Source organism: Poecilia reticulata, chromosome 10 (assembly GCF_904066995.2).
Source record: "Poecilia reticulata chromosome 10, P_reticulata-male-v2, whole genome shotgun sequence".
NCBI classification, from domain to species: Eukaryota; Metazoa; Chordata; class Actinopteri; order Cyprinodontiformes; family Poeciliidae; genus Poecilia; species Poecilia reticulata.
Window position 1 is genome coordinate 14,711,723 of NC_088839.1, and position 27,835 is coordinate 14,739,557.

General features: G+C 39.4%; 2 protein-coding genes across 4 annotated transcripts; both read left to right on the forward strand.

Moving 5' to 3' along the window:
• Positions 1–1,684: 1,684 nt before the first annotated feature.
• Positions 1,685–4,491, forward strand: c1qtnf2 (C1q and TNF related 2). 2 transcript variants are annotated; one of them, XM_008420077.2, is made up of 3 exons: positions 1,685–1,859; positions 2,294–2,438; positions 3,563–4,491. In XM_008420077.2, the coding sequence occupies exons 1-3, from the start codon at positions 1,845–1,847 to the stop codon at positions 4,201–4,203; spliced, it is 801 nt and encodes a 266-aa protein (XP_008418299.1). In that variant the 5' UTR covers positions 1,685–1,844; the 3' UTR covers positions 4,204–4,491. The 2 variants fall into 2 exon arrangements, with proteins under 2 accessions (XP_008418299.1, XP_008418298.1); XM_008420076.2 differs by having other exon boundaries at positions 1,686–1,859; positions 2,181–2,438.
• Positions 4,492–4,799: 308 nt separating this feature from the next.
• On the forward strand, positions 4,800–27,183 carry ccnjl (cyclin J-like). 2 transcript variants are annotated; one of them, XM_008420079.3, is made up of 6 exons: positions 4,800–5,534; positions 6,161–6,268; positions 11,044–11,254; positions 20,774–21,073; positions 21,181–21,340; positions 23,059–27,183. In XM_008420079.3, the coding sequence occupies exons 2-6, from the start codon at positions 6,191–6,193 to the stop codon at positions 23,585–23,587; spliced, it is 1,278 nt and encodes a 425-aa protein (XP_008418301.1). In that variant the 5' UTR covers positions 4,800–5,534; positions 6,161–6,190; the 3' UTR covers positions 23,588–27,183. The 2 variants fall into 2 exon arrangements, with proteins under 2 accessions (XP_008418301.1, XP_008418300.1); XM_008420078.3 differs by having other exon boundaries at positions 4,803–5,534; positions 6,158–6,268.
• Positions 27,184–27,835: the final 652 nt, after the last annotated feature.

The window sequence follows — 27,835 nt, forward strand, 5'->3', positions numbered from 1 at the left end:
AGGAGATCACTGATGTAGATGGGATTATTGTCCTGTTTCATAATCCAGTTTTATCAAAGCTTTTATCTGTTGGCAATATTTGACTTTATGCTATACAGATGAGTTCAAGGTAATCTTGATTAATGGAGTTTCCCTGGGAGAGGGTGTACCGTACTTCAGATTTCACTGTAAGCTCTTCTGGTTTTGGTTTGTTGAATGAATGAAATTTGTCGACTATTTATTCTTGAAGTTTTAGTGTCTTTGGACACTTCACCTCAGAATTTTTTTTTTATAATGACCCAATCTATAAAACACAGGAATAAAAACAGTGTATCATTTGTTTCTGAAAATTAAACAAAGAAAAAAACTACAGATGTTTCTAAAATTATTCAACTCCCACTGTAAATGTGATTTGCTAAAATATTCAATTTCATCTATTTGCAATAAACAAATAGCAATCAGTGTTGGAACTACTTTTTCACAATTAGTCAAAATAATCCGACATATGTCTTTACTAATTATCTCGCAACTCTTTGGATTTATAATGTGCTGCAGACATGATATGTAGCCAGGCACTACATGGCAGCATTCCTTTAATTTAGCCCTTCAATACAGTTCATCAATCGACTGATTTCCACTTTACTATATTCCAGTATGTGTTTAAAACCAATTCTTGGTGGACTTTCAGATAGTCCTGGGATTCGGTGATGTCTGGGGTTGATTTCCCTACAGACTGTGTTCCCGTTTTTCGCAAGATTTCCATGAATTCATCTTTCCATCTACACACAACACACTATGTTGTCCCTGACTCCAGGTGTTCTTTTCAGTGTATGCTTCATTCTTCTTCCTGCAGACATGCTGCTAATTTGAAGGTCTGACACATTCCAGTTTTGAATGTGTCAGAATCCCAAAACCTCTTTGTGTTATTTATATTGCTTTTAGCATAGAGGGCCTGATGGCTCCTGGACGTTTGGGACAGTAGTGACATACGTCTTTGAGTTCAAACGTACAACCCTTCAGCATTTAGTATGTACCTTGCTGTACAAACTGAAGGTCATTTCCAGTCAATTGAGGGTTTCTGGTACCTTCAGGAATCAAGCGGCAGACATCTTTAGCTTATTTGGTTTCATCTGTTGAAGCCATTGGTTGATATGATCAGCAGTGCCTCCAACCACACCTGATTTGCAAATGCTTGTTTTTATGATGGTTGAATAATCTTGAGGCTGCTGCTGTCATTGAAAATGGCAACTGCACGATTTCCGTGTGACATTAGTTTTAGCCAATGAAACTGTTAATAAAACTGTGTTTATTAAGCAAACAATTTTTTTAAATTTTGCAATTAAACTTTATCTTGAGTGGAGGTTGAACAATTTTAGGATCACTAATATGAAGGACTGCTGTCCTCAAGATAAATCTCAATGGAAGACATCTAAATGTAAATGCAATATAATTAAATTATAGAGCTCACAGCCCTGCAGAACTCCAGACTCTTCCTTCCCCAGACTCGTAAAAAGTTTTATTTATTTCTTGTTCTTTCATGAGATAAACCCCTATTTTCTGCGGACCCTCTTGTTCAGTTAGCATTGCATAGACAATTTTCTCATAGTGAGAGTTGGTGAGCCAGAGTTGTCATTGCTGTTGCCGTCTAATCCTTGTGAGCTGTCTTGATTTGAATGACATCATGCCGGAAATATTTTCTGGGCCCAGCTGTTGCATAAACAGGGTGGATGTTTTGGACTCTGGGTTGAGCTGCTCTCTGCAGAGCTTCTCTTGAAGAATATTAAATCTCTAGTTCACTGAACATTCATGAAGGATCACTGCTGAACCTTAAAAAGAGAGGCAGAGCTGAATAATGACCCGAGGCCATGATTTCTCAAGCGGTAAGTCGCTTCTTTGTCTTTATAGAACTTCTTACATGCTCCATTTGTTAAACATGTTGGAAACAAAAGCTGACTTCTACTTAGCCTTTAAATAATAGACTCAGAGTTTTCCACAAAAGGACTGGGTAAAACCTTAAAAGCAACCACACCTTTAAAGTGAATGTTTTGTTGTTTTGAATAGGTGTGCATGCATAGGTTCTGTTATTGCTTTCCTCTCCAGGAACATCTTGTTATTTCCATGTTTTTTCCTCGCCCTCAAAACCCAAATCAAATTTAATGGCTTTAATGGTTCCTGTCCCTCATCTTGTTGTGCCTCTGCAGTGCCCATTATGCTCCAGATGTGTGTGATCATCTGTTTGCTCTCAGCCGTCGTCTCTCAGTCAACAAATTCCTCATCAAAGAGAGGTCGTAATTTCCCCATCCTTTCCTCTCAGCTGGTTTGCAGTCTGCCTGGCCCAGCAGGACCCCCGGGATTCCCAGGAGCTCCTGGACCCCCAGGGTCCATGGGCCCTATGGGTTCGCCAGGGTTGGATGGTCCAGATGGAAAAGATGGAGGAAAGGGCGAAAAGGGAAACCGAGGTACTTTTTGTATAACTGTGCTAATATTTTACAGTTAATCAACTCAAAATTATAAGAATAATTCAGTAAAGTGTTTACTACATCTTGATTCAGCAAGTCTCAGAGATTTGATATGTATCTGCACCCTAACTAATATTTGGTTTAATATTGGTTTAATAACCACACTTTTTAGGGTCATCAACAAGCTTCTCTTGGTTTTTTATTCAAAGAAAACACATTTTCAACAGCGTTTCAGTCACAGTAATTTCAGATGTTTAATGTTATATTGCTTTATCCATTCCAGAACCAGTTCTGATGTTTATTTAGGGCAGAGGTGTTCAAATTCAGTCGTGAAGGACTGGTGTTCGCCATTTCTTAGTTCCTTCCTAGGTTCAAGTTCGTTAGCAAGTTCGTTAGCAAGCTTCCGAACTTTAACATGCTGAGGAGTTAGATGGACCAATTGAATCAGCTGTATTAGAATATAACCTTATCTAATGCTGGCAGGATGCTGGGCCTTGAGTACTGTAGCTGGACACTTATGATTTAAGGCCATAACCTACAAACCATTTTCAGAAAGATGACAACAACCCAAAATATGTTGTTACTCCAGTGGTAGGGTTAAGATTACAACATGTTCATAAATGGCTCAGTCCAAGTTCAGAACTAGATGACTGAGTTTGGGCTAAGGTGGGGAAAAGTGGGCAAAATATCAGTTTCTAAATGTGCAAAGCTGACAGATATATTCAAAGACCCAAGGCTCCTCAAAGGTTTGACTCTGGCGCTGAATACAAATAGAAAAATGTCCATGTATTGTTTTTCTTCCTCTTCTACAGTAGGTACTAATTAATGATGGTGTATCTCATAAAATCCCGATAAATCATGTTGAAGTGTTTGAAGTGTGTGGTTGTGCTGTGACAGTGTGAAACTGTTACAGGGGAATGGAGCATTTCTATAAGGTTCTATAATTAAGAATAAATGTTAGTTGAGAATTGAAAGGGGGAAACTCAAACTTTGAGGGTTTTGGAAATCTAATCAGATCAGAAACAAAACTCAGATTTGCATAAATTTGTCCCTTTGTATCCTTTCCAGTCCTAGTGGACGTTGCATCGTTATGTCACTATGTTTTTTTGTGTGTCTGCCATCAGGTGATCCAGGTCGACCTGGGAACCCTGGGAAGCCCGGGGTGAAAGGCCGTGAAGGTGTTATTGGTAAAGCAGGACCTCGGGGAGCAAAGGGGCTGCGTGGATCACCAGGTGTGGCCGGAAAACAAGGGAAGAAAGGGGAGCTGGGTGACAGGGGCCAGCAAGGACCTCCAGGTGGTTGTAACTGTGGCACTGCGGCTCGATCAGCCTTTTCTGTGGCCGTGACAAAGAGTTATCCTAAAGAACGAATGCCGATCAATTTCAACCGGATCTTGCTTAATGAAGGGAATCACTACAATGTCAGCAGTGGGAAGTTTGTCTGTCAGATCCCTGGAGTCTATTATTTCACCTATGATATAACACTGGCCAATAAACACTTGGCTATAGGTCTGGTGCATAACGGTCAGTACAAGATCAAGACCTTTGATGCCAACACAGGAAACCATGATGTGGCATCTGGGTCCACTGTTCTCCACCTGAAGCAGTCGGATCAGGTGTGGCTGCAGATCTTCTACTCAGAGCAGAATGGACTCTTCTTTGACCCCTTCTGGACAGACAGCACCTTCACTGGGTTTCTCATTTACGCTGATCAGGAGTTTCTCAATGAGGCGGATAAAAAGGCAAATAGTGAGGATGACAGTTGACATTATAATCCTGAATGTATCCAATTATCTGATTTATTACAGGTCAAATCCGAACAATGCAATCTGGACTTGTTGAAAACGTGTTGACACAAGGGGGCGCAAAAGTAAAGAAAATAAATCATGAAAAAGACTCGAACTACAAAGGTTTCATAACTGCAGTACTAATGTGTCCAACTTGCTTAAATATTTACCAGCGGTGTCTGGGCGGATTGATCACTTTTGTTTTGCTCTTATGGAAGAAGCTTCTGTAATTAGTCAATTTCCATTTTTAAAGAAATGTGCATTCTTGATGGTTAGTGTAAATAGTTTTATTTCAATAAAAAAAAGAAAAAAAAAGATCAACGCTTGAAATATAAGGAAGCTGAAATTTAGTTTATGAATAGAATCCAAAATATTTTTGATAAATTTACATGTAGTATAGTAAGTTTAATACTTAATACTTTCTGAAAATATAATTAATTAAGTGTTCACTGACACATTTTTAGTATATATTGTAGATCAAAAGCATAAAATAAATATATAAGAAGGAATTATAATTTTCTATAATTTATAAATCTAGTCATTTAATTGTTATTTTAATGTAATACTTACACATTTTATACTTGTTTATTATTTATGTATTTATTTTATTTTATTTTAAGGAGTCATTACATTTTAATATTTTTATTTTTTTGCTATTTATTTCTTGAGCTAGTGCACTTTAGGACCTATTTCTTGTAGCGCAGTGAGCATGATATAAATAGTCTACAATTTTACCTTAAAATTAATTTCAACTAAATTGATTATTTTGAGGTTTCATTATGCATTTAATATGTTTTAGTATTTGCATAATTGTGGATAATTTTGTGTTTTTGGATACTTGTTAGAGTTTTATTGAAGTCATCACACATTTATGTTTGTATACAATTAGCTATCATTCTATTGGATTGTAGCAAATTTTGCTAGTTGTAGTTTTTACAGTGACCTGGTAAAAACTACAACTCCCATGCTTACGTGTAGGAGGGACCAAGCGTGCGGCGCACGAGCCCAGCAGCAGCAGCTGGCGCAGCCGAAGAGGCTACTTTGTTAGAGCCGAGGCACCGGAGAGAAAACGGCGGAGCTGATTGTGGCTGGAAAAAGTGTGAACTGTTGGGGGAAAAGTGGTTAAACCCAAGGGCCTTCGGTGGGATTTTTCTCGGTGGCGGCTGTTTGATGAGCTCTCCAGCGCATTTGAAGTTTTCGTTTTCGGCGTCAGAGAGAGGTCTGTTTAAAAGTTGAGCCGCGGAGGAGTTCTCTCATTCAGGATGTCGGACTGAGACAAAGAGGGTCTGGGGGGCATTCCCAACGGAGCGGTGAGTGGCACATGTAATAACCACTACTATGAAAAGTTAGCTATATTATTGTTTTATAGGAAAAGCGACGTTAGTTTGAGATGAAGCGTCAGTTTTTAGTGTTCATGTTCTGTTTTTGTTTCAAACGAGTGGAGAATATCAGAGCTCGGTGGGCATGTTAGTCCCCCGTCGTGGTGATGTTTTAGTGACTAATTTGTTGAATTTCTTACTTATTTTCTGACTTGTATAAGAACTTGCCAAAAGACGGATATCCGAAAGATTTTGTGAAAAATGTGACCTGCAGCGTGGCCGAGCGGGCATTTAAATGAGCCATTTAAATTCCCGAGCAGAAAGGATGGCCTGTGTTAGCAAACGGATTGCTGCTGTTTAATTAGCTACAACGTTGTCCAAGCTGAGGTATTTTTCCAACCACATACAATTAACACATTTAATCACAAGTCTGGGCAAATTAACCATTGATTGTTCTGTAATTAAAACATTTACAGAGGAACTTCAACTTGTCCTTCTGTCAAGTGTAATTCGTGTAAAGCTGCATTAAAACTGTAAATGTTAAAGCCATAATCGCATAAATGTGCTCTTTGAGGTATCTTAAATATGTCCCGTTTGGGAAACATCCGTCTCAGCAGGTAAAACTTGATTGTGGACGCCTCCTCTGAATGGGAAGGATGGAGAGGGAGCTGCAGTGGTGGAAAGGACAGTTAGCTTCAGACATCCATCAGTCCTTACGCATTAAGGTGAGTTGGCCTCTAAAATTAATTTGTTGGTCAAATTTTCTAAAAGGTTTCATCAGGAAGAGCATGCAACGACATTTCAAATTATTTAAAATCATGTATGTAGGTTTAAAATTTTAGAAGGTTAAGCGTTTATCATCTAAAATTCTATTGTAATTCAAGTCTCTCAATTCAAATCGAAATCTGTGAAAAGTTGTGTTTGGAATGAACATATTTATCAAGAAATTAGTTAACCATTACAGTATTTAAGGTATTGCCATTAAACATTCAGAGAATATTTGATCAATTTGGCTGGAATATATTTTTAACATTAAAAACAGCAGTGGAGAACATTGTGGATTGAAAGATCTTGTGGTAAAATAAAGCTAAAAGTACTGTAAATATTTTGAAAATTAAGTATCTTGACATTTTCTAATGTGTTTGGAAAAAGGGTCAAAAATTCACTTGCAGTTTTTCTCATTTGACATGGATACTGGCCTGTTAAATTTTGGTATAAAAATAGCTGAGATTATTCAGACTAACCATATCCTATAAGAAAAGGGAAAGAACTGAAAAAAGCAATAAGAAACTGAATTCTGGTTATGTGCGTTATCAAAAAAGGAATTTTCTAAACTACGACCCACAATTGTGAATGAGTGGTGTTTATTGGGATGGTGCAGCCAGTAGCAAACTCCCAAATCCAGCAACCGGAACAAAAATGTCAGCAGCGGACTCATTGATAGTGACGTATCTATAATTACTCCCTTTTAGCTTGAAGTAAGGAAGTTTTTCTTGTTACATGTGTGGACAGCCTTGATTTTATAGAATGTTTTTGAAAAGTTCTCGTACAAATATTTCAAAATGTGGTTTTTTCTCATCCACAACAAAGATGAAGGGAAGCTGTGCTGTGTTATGAATGTAGAAACATTTTCAAAAGAGTTGTATGGGGGGGAAAAAAAAATAAAATGAAAAACCAATAAAATTGCTTTTCAACTAACACTAAGATTTAATTTTTTTAGTGTCCAAGGACATTTCAAAAATCACTATAACAACTTATTTAAAAATATGTCTGAAGTCTTTAATAAATCTTTTCCGTTTTATAGGGATTAGAATAAATGTAGTAATATAACCTCATATAAATTCATATTTTCTCACTTAAATAGTATCACAGAAGACTTTTATTTTGCTCTTTTTTTTAAGTAAACAATATGATGGACTCTGGACCTTATCCAGTCTAATTAAACATGTGTTCACATATCAGATCTGACTGTTTTTATCATACAACTGCTTCAAACGATTATCTAAGTATTTGTCTCATAAAAAATAGACTCCTGGTCTTCAGGTAAATAAGCATTGGGTCTGTCAGAGCAGAAGCCCTTGCTATGTTGCTAACCGAAATCCAAGGAAAATAAATAATAAAAGATATTCTAAGTATATTTACATTACCATCAGCAATTCTTGAAATGTTGCTTACAAAAACAACTATGAAGGTGTTTTTGAGAGAATGGTGCAGTCATAGTGTAATCACCTAGCAATTACATACTTGATGTTGGTAAAGATTTTAGTTTGATGTTGCTGCTTGGGCAACTCTAAACTTTCTGAAAAATAATCGTTGCTGTTGCTTGGCATATTATTATATTAGCAGCTTTTTAAAAACGAAATATTACATGTTTTATCAGAGTCTAAAAAGGACTTAAAAAGTTATTGATATTCTTCAAAGTATACATAGAATACAAAAACTATTTATAGCTCCGTTGCCTTTTTAATCTTGAGTTAAATTTAACTGCATTCACAAATTAAGAATGTGTTAATTATCCTCGAGGCATGAACATGCCTCTCCTTGTGTGTGTCACTTTAATTGAGACATTTGTGACTTGACTGGTATTTTTCAGCTCAGGACCCCTGTGGTGGTGAAGATACAATGGGATCAGGTGTCTTCATCTGCCTTTAACTGCATTCATGAGTCAAGTGAACTCTGTGGCATTTTGGATTCCTAACCAGATGTTTTTGAGTCACTTTTAGGTAATGTTTGACTCACCTTTCTCAAGCTGGACATTATCTGACTCAGAAAAACCCAGCATGAGAGCGAGAATCTGCACTGATGTGGAAACAGGCTGAACACCCACATTTATTTCCACTTACTATAATAGGAGAGCATTACTGTCAGCCTTCAGCTCGGTCTTGGTTGCCCTATGTCTACATTTCCGATTGCATCTGAAACAATCGTCTCAGTACGTTATGGTGTACCTTGTAGCACAATACCTTTCTTGTAAACTGAGGATTAAGCAAAGCATGACGCATAGCTTGTGAACACATCATTACAGAGCAGTTTGGTGTCTTGCTTGTAAATCTGCATGCGTTTCACTCAGCAGTGAGGATTCTCCGTACAGGGATTTTCCTGAGGTACAAATACCTTTTGATTTAGCAGTGTATGATGCCTTGAAGCACTGAAGGTGTTGGAGTATTTTCTGAAAGGTTTATCCGTTGATCTCTTTTAGTTTTGGCAATTGAGTCGACGTGTGTTGCTGTTCCACCACATGATAAAAATCAGATAAAGTAGCATTCATAACCTGTTGGACGTTCTTAGGCAGTGACAGAGCACAAATGGGACGACATTGAACAATTTTCAGCCACAAATAGCATGTGTAAAATGTTTTAAGATTTTAGAGGATTTACTGCAAAACAAGTTTGCTTATTACTGAAATGATCCTCAAGCTACAGTCAATAGAAAAATGCTAAAGTTATTCATTTTAAACATTTGCACATATCAGCTTTGTAAAAGGAGCTTTATTTAAGCAACACATGCATTTTTTTAGAATGAATTGTATTTTAACCCTAATAAATGTTAAGACTTTAAAAAAACAAAAACAACTCGCAATTAGTAGAGATTGTTGGATATTTTCCTCTCAGAAAATATCCAAAGTGTAGTGGGAGAGAATGGTGGAATCATTATCAGAGCCTCATACGGCGCTCAGATCTCCTGCACGGTGCCCGCACCCCCACCGTCTCATCCAGCCTTAACGACGTTTGCTGCAGTGATAATGCCCTGATGTGGGAGATAGCAGTGCTGTGTAGCATGTGGCAAATTATCAGACATGCAAATCAGCAGGCAGCTGTGGAATCCTTAATTACGGTGCGATTCCCCCCCACAAAGGCACTTCTCTGCTCCATGCAGACCCCGCCACCACCTCCCCAGCCCTCCAGACTGCAGCAGCCTCCTCCCTCAAATCACTCCATCCCCCTATGCCCCCCTCCCTCCCTTCCTCCTGCTGCCCTTGCACCCCTAGACAGACAGATGGACCAGAGGCAGTGGGAGGGGAGGAGAATTTTGGGAGGATCGGTTGATATGGGAGTTTGAGGCTCTGGGGGCGGTGCTGCTGCTATACATTGATGTGGGGAGGAGGGGGGGCACTGTTTATTTTTGGATTCCATTGAAGTGTCAGTCTTAGCATCACAGGCTTTTTTTTTTTAGTTGTGCTCAAAATAAGTACTTGACAGTTTGTGTAACTCTGACCGTGTTGGCAGTTTTGCCCTCGCAGCAAATTCTATTGACTGTAAACATGTTTTCCCGAGAGCTTATCCAAAAACTTGGATCTGCTCCAACAAGCAGATATTTTCTATATAGAAAAATCTACCAGCTGTTTCCTGAGCTTTTGTATTTCCAACCCGTAGCATTCATTGGAGTAATTATAGGAAGAAAAGCCACCTTTTAGAATCTAATGGCCCCACATTTTACAGGCCTCTGCCTTCAATGACCCAGATACAGACGAACCGACCAGGCTGGTTCATTCCTGATTTTGCTTGAGGTGTGATAATTACTGTTTTAAAACTCAACAAAAGGTTGATACATTCATACACCAAAGTCTTGTGTTTTTAGTTTTGATGTATTTAGTAATAAAAAAACTGTCTGGATTTTAGATGAATCATTAAGATTAGTCATTGCTTATAATCTGCAGACATATTTTGAATGTTTTACATCACTGGCTTGCTGAGAAATTGCAGCTCAAAAGCAATAAAAGGAATATTTTTGCCTTTCACTTTTAGCTTTGGTGCTTTTTACGGACTGTGTATGTAGACTCTAATCTACCTGTTGGCATTTTCTAATCCAACCCATTATATCTTGTGCTGGCTTCTATTTCCAGAGCGTGCAACACTTTTAGAAATATTCCAATATGTTTGTTTTAAAACCAGAAAATTGCTGCTGTGTAAATGCGTACATACTGTTCTAAATGTTTTTGGCTTCTGAAGCAAAAACCAGAGCCTTTTTTTTTTTTTGTTCTAGTTTATTTGAAGCTGATTCAGAAAGATACCCTCGGCCGATTCCATTCTAATACCCCAGAGTGTCTTCTTTCCACTTTGAAACACATGCAGCTAATTGAACATGAATAGGAGATGTGTTAGGGGTGAAACCTAATCCTATCTGCTGCTGAACTCTGCTGGAGGAAGACCCTCCCCTCCTCAAACTGCACACTTACAAACCCTCGGCTCATTGTTCATAGCCCCCTGCAATGATCCAAATTAGCTTCAGTTTTCTGCAACAACGGTGAATTCAGTAAAACTGAGCTAAGGCTGAATCATGCTGAAGAATTTGCTCTCTTAAGTGGAAACTCTCTCTATATATCAGTCTTTTCAGGTCACTTGTGAGCAGTTAAACCCCATCAACTGGAGATGTGAAGGATCACTATTATCATGCATACAATCCTCATCCCCCACATTTCTCCAACGCCGCTTCCTGCCCACCCTGCTCTTATCACCCCCTGTCGTTTTCAACTCTGCTCATCTTTCTTTTCCCTCACCAGGAGCTGAAGCTGCCCGTCTACCGGGCCCACTCTCCGCAGATCGGCATGCGACGCTACTTTGCAGACTTGTTGGCCATCCTGAGCAATCGGTACCAGCTGTGTCCTACGGCACGGCACCTGGCCGTCTACCTGCTCGACTTGTTCATGGACCACTACGATGTCGCTGTGAAACAGCTCTACATCATCGCCCTCTCTTGTCTGCTGCTAGCTAGTAAGTTCAGAAAGGAGAATTAATCTTGCGTTTAAAAAAATGTTTGGTTTATTTTGGTTTGCGTTTTTCTTTTCTTTCTGAAATAATCTTGTTTGTTGTCAATGGCTTTTGAATAGATAAAATTATCTTGAAAATAATCCTTTCTTTAAACAAACAACAGCTTCAGGTAGATCTCTTTGCCCTAAAGCATCTGTGGTTTCTGCAGCATGGCACAAGATAAAGCACTTCCTGAAATATGGTTAATTTAAGCAGCACCCTAGAGATTGTGTTCTTTCACCCCAGCTTCACTTTGTAGTCTGAAGTGTGAGTTAAAGAGAAGAGTATCCATTTTGATTGAAGTTTGCGTGACAACTTTTAAATCTAAATGTGCATTTGGATTGGTAGTTGTTTCCAGGGTGGTTCTAGAGGTGAACCAGTGAGAGGTTTTTGTGGCAAATTATGATTTATTATTGTATAAAAAAAGTATTGAATGAGCTGAAGCATTGTTTCAGATGAATGTAATTTTTATTTATTTATTTTTTTGCTGAAAGTTTGAGTTGTCTCTCATCGTTGAATATTTACACACAGTAAATACTCCACACTTTGAGACACAAGTATCTACACCTAGACCAAGATTATAATTTAATATTAAAGTTGGGTTATGTCATGAATTGATTTATTGCATTTAGACAGGAGTCTAAGCATCTTTCTGTTATTTACACTACAGGCCAAAAGTTTGGAAGCAAGTTGCATTTAAATTCTTTGAACCAAAACAAACTAACCCTAACCCTAAATTAAGTGTCACTTATCTATCTATACATATATTATCAACACTAATTATTAGATAGCTCAGTATAGATTTTAATTTATTCAAAGTAACTTTCACTGGTTTAAAAACATGGCATACATGCAACTTTCAAACTATGATTTTCTCTTTTAATCTCTGCACTAAATTTGTGACTCTTGCAAATCTTAACACTAAGCACTTCCTGTCTTCTGTTAACACCTCTGTGATGATCTGCTAATATTAATGGATATCTAACAGCAAATACAAGAAATATTTAGCTTGTACTGGTGTTGCTTGTAAAACAATTAGCCTGTTGTGTATTTGTATAGAAAATAGAGGTGACCTCATTTACTATGTGGGTCAGATGAGTCTGTTACACAGCTCTGCAGCAAAACAGGGTTTCACTATTGAAACAGCTATAATTAGAGTTGATAGCACTTCAGTTTTTTTGTTTTAGTTTATTTCGTGCAGAGTTAAATCAACTCCAACATTCATTAAGGGATTTCCATTATTTCCTAATCCAATATGTTCCACAACATATTTAACTGTACTTGTCAAAATTGTAAAACAGAGAAGATGAAGGTGTTGCTGTAACACCTTTATCATCTTGGTATGTGTTAATGTCCCCCTTGTGGCAGCTTATATAAAAGGCATCACCCGTCTACTAAAAGGATGAAAAAATAAAGCACTTTTAAATGAAATTTTTGTCTCAAAACTCGATATAAAAACTGAAAAATCCTTCGTTTGGGAGAGCAAACATGCAGCTTACATCAGTTTTCACCAAGTTAGATTTTTTTTTTTTACAATTGTTTCTGGCCAAATCTCTTTTCAAGCTAAAATTATTTCTGAACACAAGTGGTTGCCAGTTTGCCTCTTCTGCTGTGAAATCTTGGTGTTTCTTTTTGTTTTGTGCTGAAGCAGGTGTGTTAATCATTCTTCCCCCACTGCTGCACGGTGCAGGTTGCTTGGTGGTTATTACTGTCTCAATGTCTGTCTGGTGATTAGCAGACTGTGAGCTTTTTCGTGCATTAATGCAGCCCTTGGCATCATGGATAATTAGACTAATGATGCTGTCAGAATGGGAGTCTGGAAAAGAGCTCGTTCACTTGGGAGGGCTTGGTGTGTGTGTGTGTGTGTGTGTGTGTGTGCGCGTGTACATGAGGGTGCGTGTGAGTGGATTTGAAACAGACCATCTTCAATCAGGCTCAAGTCTCTGTGGTGAGATGTGAGACTTGAGTTTCTTTTTTTTATTATTTAAAAACAATCACATGAGAGGCTAATAATAGATTTTAGAGTTTGTTCACTTAGTCAGGTAAAGGAAGTGACATCCAGACCTGAGTGGAGTTTTGTTTTATGAATCTCTAATAGATTAATCTGATTTCGTCTTGAGTCTTCTGATCATAGCTTTAATTTGCCGTGGCTCTCTGTTCTCCTGTGCTCCTCCAGCACTCGGGGGAGTCTCTGTCATGATTGATGAAGGCTTGAAAGGCTGTTTGATTCACAGTTGACTTAGGTTTTTATCTGTCTTGAGGTGCTTTGGAATCTGGCCTAGTTATTGAACAACCTGCCAGGGTCTCACTGCTTCCCTTTGCATGCACAATTGTCTTTCTTTTAACTTTCCTGCCTTCCGCACTTGGTTAATTAATCTATACCTCTTTTGTGCCTCTCAGCAGTCACTGCCTAATCCTGTTACTCTATTGTAAGTGTGTTTTTTTTTGTTGTTGTTTTTTTGTAGGCCCGTGTGTGTGTATGTTTGCCCAAAGATGAGCTTCTCTTTCTTTTGCAGGATATAGACTATGGTCCATTTTTTAAAATCCTTTTAGGGCTGAGTGTTATTGACTGTCAGCCACTTATTTAGAGATGCCGCTTAGCTTTGAGAGCCCAATTAATCAGAGAAACCACAGTCCTGGGCTGATCCTGTCATCCCAGAACCACAAAGTTTCCTTTGTACTACATTCCGTGTCCTGCAGGGATCACATCAGTCTTGCTGGCAGGTTTGAGTCCACAGAGTAACAGCTTTGCATACTGCAGCTGTTTGTTTCACATAGATGACATCATTAATGTGTGTTTGTCAGCCAGAACAAGAATGTTGTATTTTCTGTTTTAAGCTTACAACATGTCATTTTCTGTTTATGCCAGATACATAATCTTGTCTGGATTTATTGTATTTTTAAAGCGTTTCATTGAATAAACCCGATTAAGTCACTTGTATTGTGGGGGTGGGGGGTAAAAACAACAAGAACAATAAAGAACATCCTGCTGAAATGACTGAGCACATGAGGCTCACTCATGTTGACCACAGAGAGCGAGAGCACGGGCCTCGGAGCCCGGGGGTGGGGACGGGCTGTGTGCTGAGGGGCACCTGCCATATGCTCTCCGAGTCAGGCCTCAAACAAAAGCCAGTCAATGCAAGCCGACCGGCCCGCCAGAGCCTTCCCACAGAGGGGGGAAGGGGAGCACACTCTGAGGCGTGAAGGCTGTTGTGTATGTGTGCATGGAGCAGGGTTCACCATGAGCCAAGCAACTATAAGAGGATGTGGGTCGTCATGACGACTACATGATAAACCTACAGAGAATATTTGAGTTTCCCCAACACAAAGAGCCAAATGGCTATTTAAAAGCGGTGTTGTTTTACCTTTCTGCTCCCTGCTCTGCTTCCTCCTCGCTCCTCTCACCTTGTCAGGGTCCAGCATTGAGAGTCAGTCCCGGGACAGGGCACCCTGTAAAAGTAACCCCACAGCCGCTGAGGTGTGGGAGGTGAACGGAGTGGCACTTCAAAGGTAGGATGGCTGCTGATGTTAAGCAGGGTATATGGAGGCAGAGCGGGTGGGAGAGGAGGTGGAACATGTTGGAACTGAACCACCCAACAGGGTGCCCTGAAATGTAGAATAACAGAGAGATCACTTCTCAAGCTAAGCTTCTTCACATGCAGGGCTCTTGCATTAAAAAAAACTGTATAATGATACGCAGACTGATTAGAAGATAAATACTGAGTGTAATCTAAGAGTGTAATCTCTTGATTTAGAGTACATTCACACCAGTCCTGTTTAGTTAGTTTGCCTAGAAAGTCTGGTTCGTTTGGGAAGGTGTGAATGTGCAATTGAACTCTGATGCGAACCAAAAGCAAACTCTGGTCCGCCTACAAACCTAGGTCTCGGTTCAGTGGAAGTGAACTCTAGTGTGGTTCGGATTCACACGTGAATGCCTTGCAGACCGGAGACTGAAAGCGGGAAGCGCTCTGTAGCGCAGGGCACTCTGGGTAAATACAACAAAAACAAACATGAGAGTCTAATAGCAGCAGGGCAAATGGCTCACAGTCTTTTCCCAAAGACAAAAGAGAAATTCTGCCACTACTAGACTATGGAACAACTCAATTTTTGTTTATATTTTGTGAAGAAGGACGTTATGCTCATGTCTCTGTAAGTATATGTCATTTCTTTCAGTAGTTCTTGGTTCAGGTGATGGGGTATGCAGGGTTTTCAAAGGGTTTGGATTGTTTCACACACTGCAGTATAAAAGCAAACCTCACCAACTGTAACATGTTATACGTTTAGTCCCACATCAAACCAAGTCTACTGGTCTATCTGGGGTGAAAACACCCTAAGAGCTGTCTTGCAATCCTGATTTATAAAGTAGAATAGTAAATGCCGCTGCCTAGTTGGATTCAGGGTGTTCCCGGCTCATTGAATCCCACCCAACACCGTGACACACACATGCATAGAACGGAGGTTTCCGCAATTCTCTATGGTCACCCAAGCATTCAGCTTTTTCGGTCAGAGGTCAGCTTGGGTCTACATTGTCGGAGCCCCCAGGACCAGGGGTGGCAACAAGGAGATTATGTGACGGAGCTGTGACAGACTCGCAGTGAAAGATAAAGCAACCAATGAAAATTATTAAGGAGGAGAAGAAGAAGTGATCCAAGCCCGGTAAAATTGGAAGAAAATCTAAAACAGTTTGTTGGATATTTTAGTATGTCAGAGATATTTATCTTTACCTTCTTCTGCATTACCGAGAAAATATAAAATAACATATTTCTACATTGTGTTCTATTAATTTCTATTTGTTTTTTAGTTTTGGGACATTTCTAGATGTTTGTTCATTTTGGGGGATAAATTAACATTGATGCTGTGTCTAAAGTGTTGCCCATTAGTTTTTAATCTGTGAAAAATGAGAAAGCAAATTGAGATTTCTCCAACTGTCTTCTTTTATAGATGCTAGTTCAAATACAACAAAATTTACTGATGCTTTTACCCTAAAAAAGGCTGAAAGTGGCTAGGCTTTCACACAGGAGCTGTTTGGTTTCCTTTAAACCAGTGGTCCTCAAACTACGGCCCGCCTCCACATTTGGTCCGGCCCTCTGAACAATACTAGAGAGCATTTAGTTCTTTTTTTATATACCATATTTTTCAGACTATAAGCCGCTACTTTTTTCCTAAGCTTTGAATCTTGCGGCTTATAGCCCAAATATGAATATTTTTCTTCAACCACCAGGGTAGCAGGAAGTGAATCATTGGAAGTCAAAATTGGAAATAAAAGAAGAAAGCGCCCATTAAAAGGGAATTAGGTTTTAATAGGGAATTGAAATTTGAGAATGTTGTTGATCAGTTAAGTAGCATTGAGGGGAAAAAGATTTTTTGTTTGGGATCATTATGAGAATTTGAGGTATAGATATTAGATGATAGATGGCAGTAGTGCAACAATAATGGATGCAGCTGCTGTTAAAATCTAAAGAAGAAGAAGAAGGCGGCGGCGGCGCCTATTTTCATTTAGCACATGCTAGTAGCAGACATGAAGGATCAGCACTTTTACTGTTACAGTTACCATTCGGAAACTACCATAATTAGTTCAGTTAAATCTAAACTTGTCAACTTTTTCTTTTTCCACCATAATAAATGTGATATTCATTTGACCTGTTATGACTCATATTTTGGGTGTCCGCCCCCCTCTGCTGCTGCTGCATCGTTGTGGAAAATCTGGAGCGGCAGAGATATCTGCGGTTTATAGTCCGGTGCAGCTTATATGTGTATGTTTACCGTTTAAAAAAAAAAAACTTTGGACGTGCGGCTTATAGTCCGGATTGTGCTTTCTTAAAAACAATAAATTTTTATATTTAGGCACTCCTACAATCGTCACAGTTTTTCTGTTACAAACTGACTCCGGCCCCCCAGCAGAGAAGGGAAAAGTTATGTGACCCTCACAGGAAAAAGTTTGGGGACCCCTGCTTTAAATGAACCAGAGTTTGTTTCCTTGGATAGAGTGCTTTGTTTGGTCAGAACTTGCTCACAAACTGCTGGAATGCAAATGGACTAACCAGCAAACCAAAGAGAGGAAGTGAACCAGATGTAAATATCACATGTACAAGGTAACAAGCTCTCTAACCTCACTTATACCAGGCAGCAGCTTGTGGAAAAAGCAAGTAGATTAGATGATGAAAGTAAAGACGGAAACCTCTGGTCTGCTTTAATCTCCTGTTGCTCTATTGTTTGTTTTTGTTGTAATCAAGCTGACTGAACAAAGCGATTGTCGTCTTCTTCTTCTTCTTCATGCCCCTACCTCAAATGTCTGCTTTCTGTTGGTGATGCCTTCCCAAACAAGTAGCTACTGCAGCTGGGCAATCTCTTTTTCCTGGCGCTTTGGTTTGCTATGTGAAAGTAAATGAAAATGTGATTTTCTTTTTTTTTTTTTTTTGTAATTTTCTGGTCTGTTGAGCAGAGTCCAACAGACTATCTTGGTATTAAAACACTTTAATTGGCTATTTTTGGATCATTTGGCTGTATAAAGTCTAGCCTGTCTGAGAACGCATCTCTCAGGTTTCCCATTAAACTCTTATCAGTTGCAGCCCTTTTCCACCTTGACCTTTCCCCCAAGCAGCCCTCCTGGGACAAGCCTCTGCATCCCGGTCTTACCTTTTCCTAACCCTTAACCTCTGAGATTTCTCTGTTGGCTCACCGTCCCCATCAACTGTAGGTGATGTGACAAGTGATGGATTACTTGTGTTGGCTGCTTATGGCAAAGTAGCTTCTAGAGATGAAAAGGACTTGGTTTTTTGCTGATCTTTTTCTGCTTGCTGGAATGAGATGGGATCAGTTTGCTGCCTGCATTCCAGGTGAGTTGAACTCACAAGAGAAGAATGCACCGTCTCTTCCAGGATTGAAACTGACAACAGAGAACTAATGGGCGCTCTGGTGGGCTAGGTTTGCTGCTAAAGGGTGATGGAAATAAGGCGTACATCACAAAGTCATGTTTGATACTATTGTTAAATAACATAATGCTAGTACCATATACTGTTATGTACACCAAAAAAAGAAATTTGTCTGTGCTGTATTTAGCATATATATATATATTTAGAAATGCATTTCTCTGTGATGGTTAAGCTTAATTTGACTCTGGCTCAAGGTTATTCAGTTTGATATGTGCTAATTAGGGATGCACTGATAAATCGGCCAGACGATTTCCTAATTTTGGGAAATCAGTGGTCAGCCGATACTTAAATGTGAAGCTGAGATTATTATCCTGTCTACCTCAGCAAAGGTCTAAAAGTCAGAGACAGTCCTCTATTAGAGAGGCTTGTCCAACCAGGTCATGTCTCCATGTTCGCAAACAAAATAATCACCCCACTGATGCCAACTTGCGACTTTCTTATTCAGCAACATTTCAGATAAAAAAAAAATAAAAAATTTGTATCGGCCAAAAACAGAATCTTAAGGTCATAATTGGCGACTGGCCAGAAAACTAATCTGTGCACCCCTAATGCTAATAGTTATTTTTTTAAAAAAGGATCAGCTGTTAAATATTTTCAAGTAAAAATAACAAAAATAAGAATTGTAAGGTGTTAGGATGGTGTAGTGATTCACACTGGCTCCTCACAGCTGGAGCATCTCTGGTTCCAATTTCAGACGTGCAATATATCAAATTAATCTTTGAATTTAAATTGCATATAGTTCTATAAACCAGTCATAACTGTGAGCGCAATGACCGGTTGCATTATGGCCCTCGACTTCAAAGAGGCTCGATAGATGGAGGTGCTGACGGCTTTTTACGGCTGGTTTTTGTGGTCATGGCCAGCGGCAGACGGTGCCCTGATTTGAAGGACATGAGGGTGAGAGAATGTGGCAAGTGTGCACTGAGACATGGAACCAGTCCTGGTGGCTGTAAACAGCTCTGTTTCTGGTGCTTCCTGTTCTGCTGGAGAAACGCCATTACTGCCTCTCTGCTAATTACACATTACTCCCACCTCTCTCCATGTTGGGCTGCGGATCCCCGCCTTCACGCGTCCTCCCTCCTGCCCTGTTTAATGATGGGTCGCAACTTTGGTGATAAAACTTACACTGTGTAGGAAGATGCTCCTCTAGACATGGGGATAAAGGGATCATTGAGGTCTACAGCATGTCAGACAACTGTGGCTCAGTAATGTCAGTAAACACCCCTATTTTCAGTGTTTGGTTGCCATGGTTTTAGATCTGTAGATTAACTCCACAGAGGGTTTTGTTGTTCCCAGCATGAAACGCAACTTTTTAATCCTTGCAGGCGCATATAAAACCTACTGCTTCTTATTGCACCATGGAGTGGCGCTTGAGCAGCTTGCGTCAACATAAGTGTGTTTATTTATGTCTGTATAAGTAGCGAGGGTATAGTTTGGCCATTTCCGTGTACTCTCAAGAACGGTAATTGGCTTTTGCAAATCTTTACACCTCTAAGCATTTGACTGTATTATAGTAATCAGCAGCAACCAGAACGTTTACATTGTTTGTCAGAAATTGTGAATCTCTTTATAAGAAACTCTCTGGAGTAGTTGTTGTCGGTAGTACTGTGTTTATAAGAGTGTTTTTGTGTCTTTGTCACATTTTTAATAAAAATGAGAAAATCTTTACATTTTCCACGTTAATTTGAGAGAAAGTTTTACTTTGATTTTTGAGGATCTACTCAGTTTCGTGTAAAGTCTCGACTGGAAGTTGTGTGCCGTTTGAATACTGAGCTGTATCACAGTAACCTGACACCCTCCTCGCCCTCATTCCTAATTTTTGGAGTGCAGGCCTCTCAGAGCCTTAGATTAAAGGCAGGAACAACCCTCTTCATTGGCCACATGGACCCCTGAGGCCTCGGGGCTGTTGCTATGGAAAAGAGTACGTCTTCAAATTGGGAGGGGGCCGACTAAAGTGACATTGCTCTTATGACTGTGAGGATCTGCAGAAAATGTTAGATCTTCTCACTGGATAGAAATTAATCCTTTGTCATTCTTTTTTTTTAACCTAAAGGCTGAGGTTTTCCATGATTATTTTAGCAAATATTTTGTCCAGGCTTCTTGATGGAGTCGTACTGCTGTTTATACCCAGACTAGACGTAGCTGCCGATTCTGTTAGGGTTGTAGTAATATTTTCATCACAATATGTAAGCATAATATGATCTAACAGTAATACTAAATTACTAACAGTCTTTTCTTTATTTCTTGAATTATTTAAAAAAAATAAGACAAAATGTGCGTTCATCTGAAATTTAAATTTTATTTTGAGACCTGCATTTACCCTGTTATATTCTGCTTTATCATTTTGTGTTTATTCATTTCATTGTTTATAATTTTGAGTATTTTCCTTCCACTGATGCTCAAGAGATTAAAAACCACTGTCTAAAAAGCTTTTGAATTTCTACTCTATGCTTAATGCCTAAAAGAAGTGTAGCTAATATCCGTAAATGCCTTTTAGGGATTTGAATAGTAAGTGGTTGAATGGACAGTTTCTATTTTTTCCCTTTTCCAGGTAAATTTGAAGAGAAGGAGGACCGGGTACCTAAGCTGGAGCAGCTGAACTCTCTGGGGTTTATGTGCAGCCTAAACCTCGTTCTTAACAAGAGGGATCTGATCAAAATGGAGCTGCTGCTGCTGGAGACCTTCGGCTGGAACCTGTGCATGCCCACGCCTGCACACTTTATCGACTACTACCTCCACGCCGCGGTGCAGGAGGGCGACCTCTACAACGGCTGGCCGCTGTCCTCTATGTCCAAGACTAAAGCTTTTATGGACAAATACACTCACTACTTCCTGGAGGTTTCACTGCAGGGTGAGTTCAAGAGAAAAAGGGGTTAAATGTCTTAGAGTTAAATTTCTGATTCTTGAAGCTTGATTTAAAAGTTTGATGGTTTTTTTTGTTTTTTTTTTCTCTTGTAGATCACGCCTTCCTGAATTTTCGACCCTCTCAGGTTGCTGCTGCCTGCGTTGCAGCGTCTCGCGTTTGCCTTCAGATTTCCCCGAGCTGGACAACTTCTCTCCATCTGCTAACCGGGTACTCCTGGGACCACCTCACCCCGTGCATTGAGCTAATGCTGCTGTAAGAGACACACAAACACACATAAGTAAAATCCCATCAAATACAAGGTAGGGCTTTCTGGCAGGTGTGACAGCATGTTGAGAGAGATTGTTTCTTTTCTTTTGTCAAAGGTGTTGATTGAAAATTTGTCTTTGTGTAGCCAGGAGAACATGTTCAGTTGTATCACAGTGTCAGGTCTGTTTTAAAGTTTGATCAAATAAGTTGCACAGCTAGTTCTCAGCAAGTTGAATAGATTTGTGTAAATACAGAGCACTGCAGAAATGCTCCTAGCCTTTGAACTTTGTCACATTTTGTCACTGATATTTGAAGGAGATGGAAATTTCTGTCTGTCTCTCTTTGTAAAATAGCTCAAGCTCAGTCAGATTGGTTGGAGAATGTTTTTGAACAGTAGCAGAACACAATGGAGCTTACATCTGGACTTTGACTGGACCATTGCAGCACATTAAAATACTTTATTCCTAAACTGTCCCATGTAGCTCAGACTGCATGTCTAGGATTTTAGTCCTCCTGGAAGGTGAACTCTGCCCTGTATTGAGGATCCATCAACTCTTTGCTGTTAGTGCTGAAGAAAAACCTCCACATAGCATAATGTTAACTGTATGTTTTACTATGGGAATGGTGTGTTTAGGGTGGTGTGCTTGTTAGCAAAAGGTTCAGTTTGGTCTCATCGTACCAGATGTAATTCGTCCACATCCTGGTTATTTCCGCCATCTGACTTGTGGAAAACTTCAAACAAAACTTCTAGTTTTCTTTCAATGATATTCTTCCTCTTACTGCTCCTTGATAAAGGTTAGATTATCATAGGTAATAGTTATCCTGTTTACAGATTGTCCCACCTTAGCTGTGGATCTCTGCAGCTCCTCCAGAGTCACCCTGGGCCTCTTGGCTGCTCCTCTGAATAATGCTGCTGTTCCTGCTTGGCCAGTCAGTTTGGGTGGATGGTCAAGGATTTTTACTTTTACAGTTCTGCCACTCTTTCCATATTTAAATATTGAGCTAAAATGTGCTTTAGTGAAATGTTGTGTTGTAACCAAGCTAAACTTCTCCACAACATCCCTAACCCGTGTGCTGGTATTTATGACGCTCTTTGTTCACTAAGGTTTTCTATAAACCGAAGTCTTCAGAGAACCTGTTGGATTTATACTGAGATTAAATCACATACTTTTTTCACTAATTGGATGTCATTTGGTGCATTATATTTTATTTATTGTAACAGAGTAAAGGGGGTTGAAATAAAATACACACCACAGTTGAACTCATTCATTCAACCAAGCTATTATCCTAAGTTACTAGTTAACAGAGGATTTTAAAATCTATTTTGACATTGAATGTGTGTTGATGTTCTCATCGGCTACTTAGCATAAATTATTCAAACATCAAATGAATGCATTCATTCATGGATGGGTTTTTTGTGTTGATGTTTTATGGGCTACTGGATGTATAGCATTTCTTGTGTCTTTCTAGTTTTCAGATTTTTATTTGGGTGGGAAAAAGTGTATATTCTGCGTATCATTTTGCATCCAATTCACTATCATGCACCACTTTGTGTTGCTCTATAAAATATATATATATATATATAACGTTTAAGGAATATGAATAATTGTTTATGTGCTTTTGATAGGTTAAATTAAACAGACTTTTATGAATTTCCTTGCATTTAATCCTTGACAGACTCTCTAAGCATAAACTTATTTTCCTGTTTGTTGTCCTAATGACAGGGCTCATGACAACGATGTGAAGGAGGCCAATAAAACCAAATCCACCCCTCCCCACCGGCCCTCCTCTCTGCAGTCACAGCCGCAGACTTCCCACCTCTCACCGGTATCTGCCATCCAGAGACCGACCTCCTCCTCCTCCTCTTCTTCCACCTCCTCCACACCACAGTTGCTTTTCCAGCCAGACAGCTTCACACACCTCTCCCAGCATTCCCCCTCTCTGTCCCAGCTCCAAGCACTAGCTGACTCTCAGGCTTTGGGCCCCGTGGTGAACATGTCTCAGGATTTTCTTCAGAGCCACAGGATGGGCTTGCTAACGGGGGCACCCTCCATCACTGCAGGAGGAGCGTTCCCCTCCTACCCAGGCCTGACCTCAGGTCTCCAGCCCGGGGCCCGTGCACTGCCTCTTCAGAGCCCCATCTCTATGCAGATGGCCCTTGCTGGAGAACCACGACACTGTCTGAGCATGGCCTACAGCGGGGGCTACCTGGGCGCGCATCACACCTTCCCCGCCGGCTGCTTCGACAGGTGACGCCAGGAGACGGAGAGGGAGTCCACCGGAATGCTTCCGTCCCACCTCCCCACCCCAAAACATCAATTCACAGACCTCCTCTCCCTCTCCGTCAGCACGGCAACACCTCTTGCCACCCCAGCTTCCCCGCCGCTCTCGCATAGACGGCTCAAGCGTAAGCAGAGGGCCAAAGGCAAGACGGATCCGGTGGAAGTCATCACGCTGACGTGACGAAAGCTCCTCTGCCTCGAGTTAAACCCCGAGGCGCTGCAGAAATCTCTCTGCCATAATCTGAACTGGCTTTATAAATATATGTTATTATGAGACTGTCATCACTGTGAATGAGATGAAAGCAGCAGTGTGATCAAACACCCACCTCATTCAGTGCCTGTTCTCGGTCGTGTGTGTGATAGCTGAGCCAATTTTAGAAGTGCACAGAACACAACGTATTCTGTGGTAAATGCGTCTTGCTGCTCAACATTTTCTTTTTTACTTCTAATCCCAAAAATGTAACACATTTTATAGGAAATCTGGCTGATTATATATTTATGTAAGCCAATGTTAGACTAAAGATAGAATGAAGTAAATGGAGGCCTATTGCTTTACTGGAAGAACATAAAAAGGTTATGAATGCCTTTCATGTCGTTTTTCCCCTCCTAAATCAGCTATCATTTGATGTAAAGAGCTGAAAGGCTTTTCTCTGAGAATTCCCCAGAGGAGACCAAGAACTCATTGTTTTGTGCACAGCAGGTGACGTCGATTGGCTCAAACAGGCCGGCAGTATTCGGTTTTCTTTTTTTCCCTCCTCCTCCTCCCAAAGTTGAGCCCTCACCCATGCAGGTGTGAATGTGGCTCTCCTACAAGCTTTCTCATGCTGACGTTTTCATTTCTGAAACACAAACTGATGTGACTGGACCAGCCTGGTGAAGACGACGTGCAGGTTTGTTGTGTTGTACATATGAAATGCTGCTGCCTTCTCAAGAACTGCTGGTTCTGTCTGTGTTAATGACCCCAATGTTTACATGAACCACTATCAGGGACTTTATCAAGATTACTTGAATATGATGCCATTGAAACATGTTATAGCTTTTATTTATAACTTTTTGTTCTTTATTTTTATTGCTCTCATTTTGTTTGATGTAGTGTAGCTTTTTATACCAACTTAGAAATCCACCATGTAGTGAGCGAGTATAGTTTTCTTTTTGTATGTTCAGGCTCAGGTTTTAAGGCTGAAGCTGCCTTCTTTTCTGTCTCTGCTTTTTGTGCTTTAAAGTGGATGCTAATGTAGCATCTGTGTCCACCCCTTATCACTGGATCATACTGTGTCTCACTAGCTGAATGCATTTTGCTGCATAAAGGACCCCGTTTCATAGTTGCTAGTTTCACTTCTGAACATCTGCAGCCAGTCATCTGTAATTGCTTCCCAAATTTGTAAAGCTGCAATCCTCCATCTTCCACTTCCTGTTAAAGTGTAAACACATTCCCAGTTTCCCAGAGCTGATCACAAGGGTTGACCACAGGTCATCATGCTGGTATTTCACATGTTTAAAAAAGTTCTGTTTGATCTAAATTAGGATCCAGATTGTGGATTGATTGAAGTGTCCAGAAAGCCTATAATATACTGAAAATTCAACCCAGAGAAAAGTTCAATTCTGTGCATATATCATCAGTAATTACCTACCTGTAGTAGAAAGATGTCATGTCGCTGAGGTTATAGAAAAGTGAGTAACTGGAACGCGATGGAAGGCTGACAGCTTTTTGGCAAATATTTAACAATTTTTACTTTTGCTTTGCAAAGTTGCATTGTGCATCAATTTATCTCAGCAGTAAGTTCGCTTTGAGTCTCCCTGGATAAAATCCAAACGACTACAAGATTTACAAAAGGTCAAAATGATTCAGTTTTTCATTCTGTTGCACTGACAGCAGCCTATTCAGACTTATAAAAACTTATCAGTGGTCTCTCTGTTGCTGCTTAATATTTAATAGTAAATTGTTACAATCCATAGATATCTCTAGCTGCTTGTGTTTTAAATCGCATAAATCACTCAAAACTAGGGTCAGCAGCTGTTGGCTTTCCACTACAGTCTTGTTTTAGATGCTCACGGTAATATAAGATCATTTTCAACAGGAAAAGTAATTAATACTGACAAACACTAAACCTCAGTCGATAAAACTTGAATTGTTCCTTTAAGTTGAACTGTTAATGTTTTTGGTACTTTGAGGAACCACTAATCAGCAACCAATAATCTAATTTAGATTAATAATAGCTTAAGAAATGTATTTCCACAGCATGATCCTGCCACTGCCGTATTTCACAGCAGGGATGACGTATTCAGGGTAATGTGTTGTGTGGATGATCTACACAAACATGAATAAAACGGGATGAAGTGACATTGATTTAGTTGGCTGCACATTAACACACAGGCACAAAGTGAACCAGTGAGTTGTTTCCATCAATATGTGTTGTTTCCATCAACACATATTTAGGGAGAAATGAAGCAGATACACCACACAGGATGACCAAAAAATAAAAACAAATGAAATTGCATTCTTCAATAGATAAGGGAATGATTACTGATAACTTTTTAGAATTTCACTTAAAATAAAATAAAAAAATCTAGCATCTCTTAAAGTTAATTTTCTATGGTGTCTGCTATTCTAGGCAGAGAAGTAAACATCACAGTTACTGGCACCAAACCTGGATTTTTAGTTTCACTATGTGTTTATTTTTGGACGATTGCCGTTTGCTTGCTTTGCAGGCACTGAAAATTTAAACTACTAAAATGTTCAAAATGAGGGTTTGATGTTTTGGCTTTAAAGTTAACCATAATCTTGTTTGTTGTGGACTCTGGGCATCATGGCCATGCTTTTACATCAAGTCCCTGAACATGTGCAAACAGTTCTCCCTATGTGAGGCGTTCAGTCGCTGCAGCTCTCATTGGTCGGTCAGTTACATCCTGGTTGACTTCTTCCATTCACTGAAAACTACTTTTAATGTCTGTCTGAAATGACTTAGACTCTGTCCTTTATTTTTCTTCTATGTACAATTTTGTTATATTTTATACATTCCATATATTTGAACTATGTTTTAATTTTATTGTTTCTGCTGTTGGTGTGAATTAGGTTTGTTTTTTGTTAGTTTTCTGTTTGCAACTTCTTGTTAAGGTGTCAAACGGTGCAATAAGTTGTCTTTGGGATTTTGCTGACCACAGCCATCACTGACTCATGTAAACCACTGGTTCAACGTTATTAACTTATTTTTTTTCTAATTAAATGTGTAATTTGACTTGATCTCCACTAGAGGGCGTTAGGCTCTGAACACAGTGAATATGTTGCATATTGCAGCTATATGCTATAAGTGAAAAGTATTCCAGAATACTTGGAGCTTTGAGTTTTAAATGTTTTTGTTTTCCATGTCCTAACCATGAACGGTGCTGATGCCACTCACCTCACCAGACAACACATGTTCTTTGAAAATAGTGATGAAAATGACACCACTGGCATTTATTTTATTTTTTTATTTCTTATAACAACTTGTAGTCTTGGTTTATTTGACACTGATTGATAAAAATGTTTTATCATTGTGCCATGACAAAATAAACCCACATTTGAGTTGATTTCTGGGACATGTTTTCTATCCCATTCTGTGGTCTATAAAAAAATTCACGGAAATGAGAACTTTCACTTTAAATTAATTTAATCACATCTAGCTTTGGCATAGAGTGTCAAAACATTTGTTGGCATGGATGCTGTAGATGTGTATAAATCTTTACAATTGAAATATTTTAACCATAATTTCCAGAAGGATATTCTCACACTGCAACATAAAAAACAGCCTCTGATAATACATGCGATTAAAAATATTTAAACAACTTATTTGGTACTTTAGGTACTACTATTATTACATTGTACTCCTTCCTGATGTGAACAGGTCAGTACTTATTATTCTTTGATGGTCTGATGTGTTGTTCTAGCAATCCAGGCTTCTTTCTTGTGTCTATGTATCTGGTTGTCCAAGTAAGTGAACCCTGAGAGCAGACTACAAGATGCTGAAGGAAGTCTTCAAAGATAAACTGGCATTTAGAACCACATCTGGTTATGTCAAAGTTCACATTAGTAAAATCGGAAAGATCCTGCACGTGTTTAACTTAAATGCGAGGTGAGGAAACATGCTTGCTATGAGAAAACAAAAAGGTTACTGTGAAGCTTGCCAGAAAAAACAAACATAAAAAGCACGACAAAAGATCATTTCTGTAGCCTATTATAAAA